The sequence below is a fragment of the Opisthorchis viverrini genome (assembly GCF_000715545.1).
Source record: "Opisthorchis viverrini unplaced genomic scaffold opera_v5_465, whole genome shotgun sequence".
NCBI lineage: Eukaryota > Metazoa > Platyhelminthes > Trematoda > Opisthorchiida > Opisthorchiidae > Opisthorchis > Opisthorchis viverrini.
The window spans coordinates 183,549-185,150 of NW_008752129.1; the positions used below are offsets into that span (position 1 = coordinate 183,549).

The following is a 1,602-nucleotide window of genomic DNA, read 5'->3' on the forward strand; positions in this document are numbered from 1 at the left end:
CGGACGGAAACCCGGGGACTGCGCCTACCTGATGAGCCCGAACAAGGGCGAAACCGGTCGTGGGCAACGTGGCAGTATCGCAGCTGTCGTGCTTCCTTCGAGTGGCGTGACAGCTAGGCACCCAAAAGGTGTTACAGCCTAAAAAATCGGATCTGATTTAATATGGAGTTTAAACATTGTTTCTTCCGGGGGCCCCATGGATACTGCATTTGGCGCCAGAGTAAATAGGTGATTGGTTGTGCTGATTGCGCGTCACTCAAAATCTGCGGTCACAGCGCCAACCACAATATCGAGTCAGTGAATTAGTATTTCTGTCGCGCTGCACTCGTTTTTGGTGTACCTCAATCACTTTTACTTCGGTTCTAAAATGTTCGCCTCCAGAGAGGTTTTCTCCTTAAGACTGAACTGCTTCCTCATTAAAGATCTGTACCCTTATTCAAATCAGATGGGACAACTGATTCCGGGGTGTCTAAATTGTCTAATATGAAAGTACCTGAAATAACTAAGTGACTTAAATGATTTTAAATTAGGCCTCATTAAATTTGCCTCATTTATATTGCCTAACAAACTAGTGCAAATTATGTTCAGACGGAACGATTAGTATCAAGACCATAACCTCATCACTTATTGATTTTGTTTCCCCGTAAAACTCAATTGAGAGTATCACAACAAACGTAATTTGAGGATAATCAGCCTATTGGTCAAAGAATTTAAGAATAAATCACTCGGCCAGAACATTCTGGAAAGATTCGAATATGTTTCCTGCACCCTGCAGGATGATTTAAACAGCTTACCATGATAAGGATTAGTTTTCATTGTACTTTGAAAGCATACAGTACGCGAATTTCGTTTGGTAGGCTAAACCAATGTGTTTGACCAATAACTTCTTTTAATGTAAACCAGTTAATTTGCTATTTAGATGGTTCTTGTCATTTGATTCCACATCATCTACAGTTTTCGTGTTTACCCTTCATTGTCCAACAAAGCATACAGATTGGAAGAGGTGACATCATGGAAGCCGGTTCGATCGCCTTGTTGGACACCGGAAGTTCGAAAATATTCTTGCCTGCCTACATATTTTATGAATTGAAACGGATATTAGATGGCCGTCGGATGCTAAGTGACAGGTTCCTTGTTGACTGTTCAAAATTCGGACGATTCCCACCGATTCATTTACTGATCGCCAAACACAGGTTCACCCTTCATGCAGAAGACTACATCGTACGGGTAATTGTTTACTTTGAGTTTCACTGCATAAGTGATATTTTGATTGTTGATAAGGCCAGTATCACTTTGTTTTCGGGCTGGGGCAGCTGACATACAAACTTCCCCTCACCACTCGAACAGACACCATCTATGATCACATTAAAGAGACATTAACGATGGCTTCGCAAACCAGTTAGCACCCAGATGAACAAGTCAACAGCCACCTGATAAGCTAATGACAAGCGTATGATGGCTGCCAATATTCTGACAAATCGCCACCAGCTTCTGGACTTCTAAGCTAAAAAGCAGACCCTCGATGACAGACTTTCATTGGGATAAAAACAGTAAGCTCACCGGATCTACACGTGAGTAGGAGACAAAAGGGGTATAAACTGA

The 1,602-nt window shown here is 42.1% G+C and overlaps 1 protein-coding gene across 1 annotated transcript in view; it reads left to right on the forward strand.

The window, feature by feature from the left end:
* The window catches only part of T265_11269 (hypothetical protein), a gene marked incomplete at both ends in the record, with an annotated part of 1,558 nt that extends 241 nt beyond the window's left edge, over positions 1-1,317 (forward strand). Inside the window, one exon of the mRNA XM_009177879.1 lies at positions 920-1,317. Within this exon, the coding sequence (XP_009176143.1) occupies positions 920-1,317 (398 nt within the window). The remainder of the gene's footprint in view (positions 1-919) is intronic.
* Between the last annotated feature and the right edge of the window lie 285 nt (positions 1,318-1,602).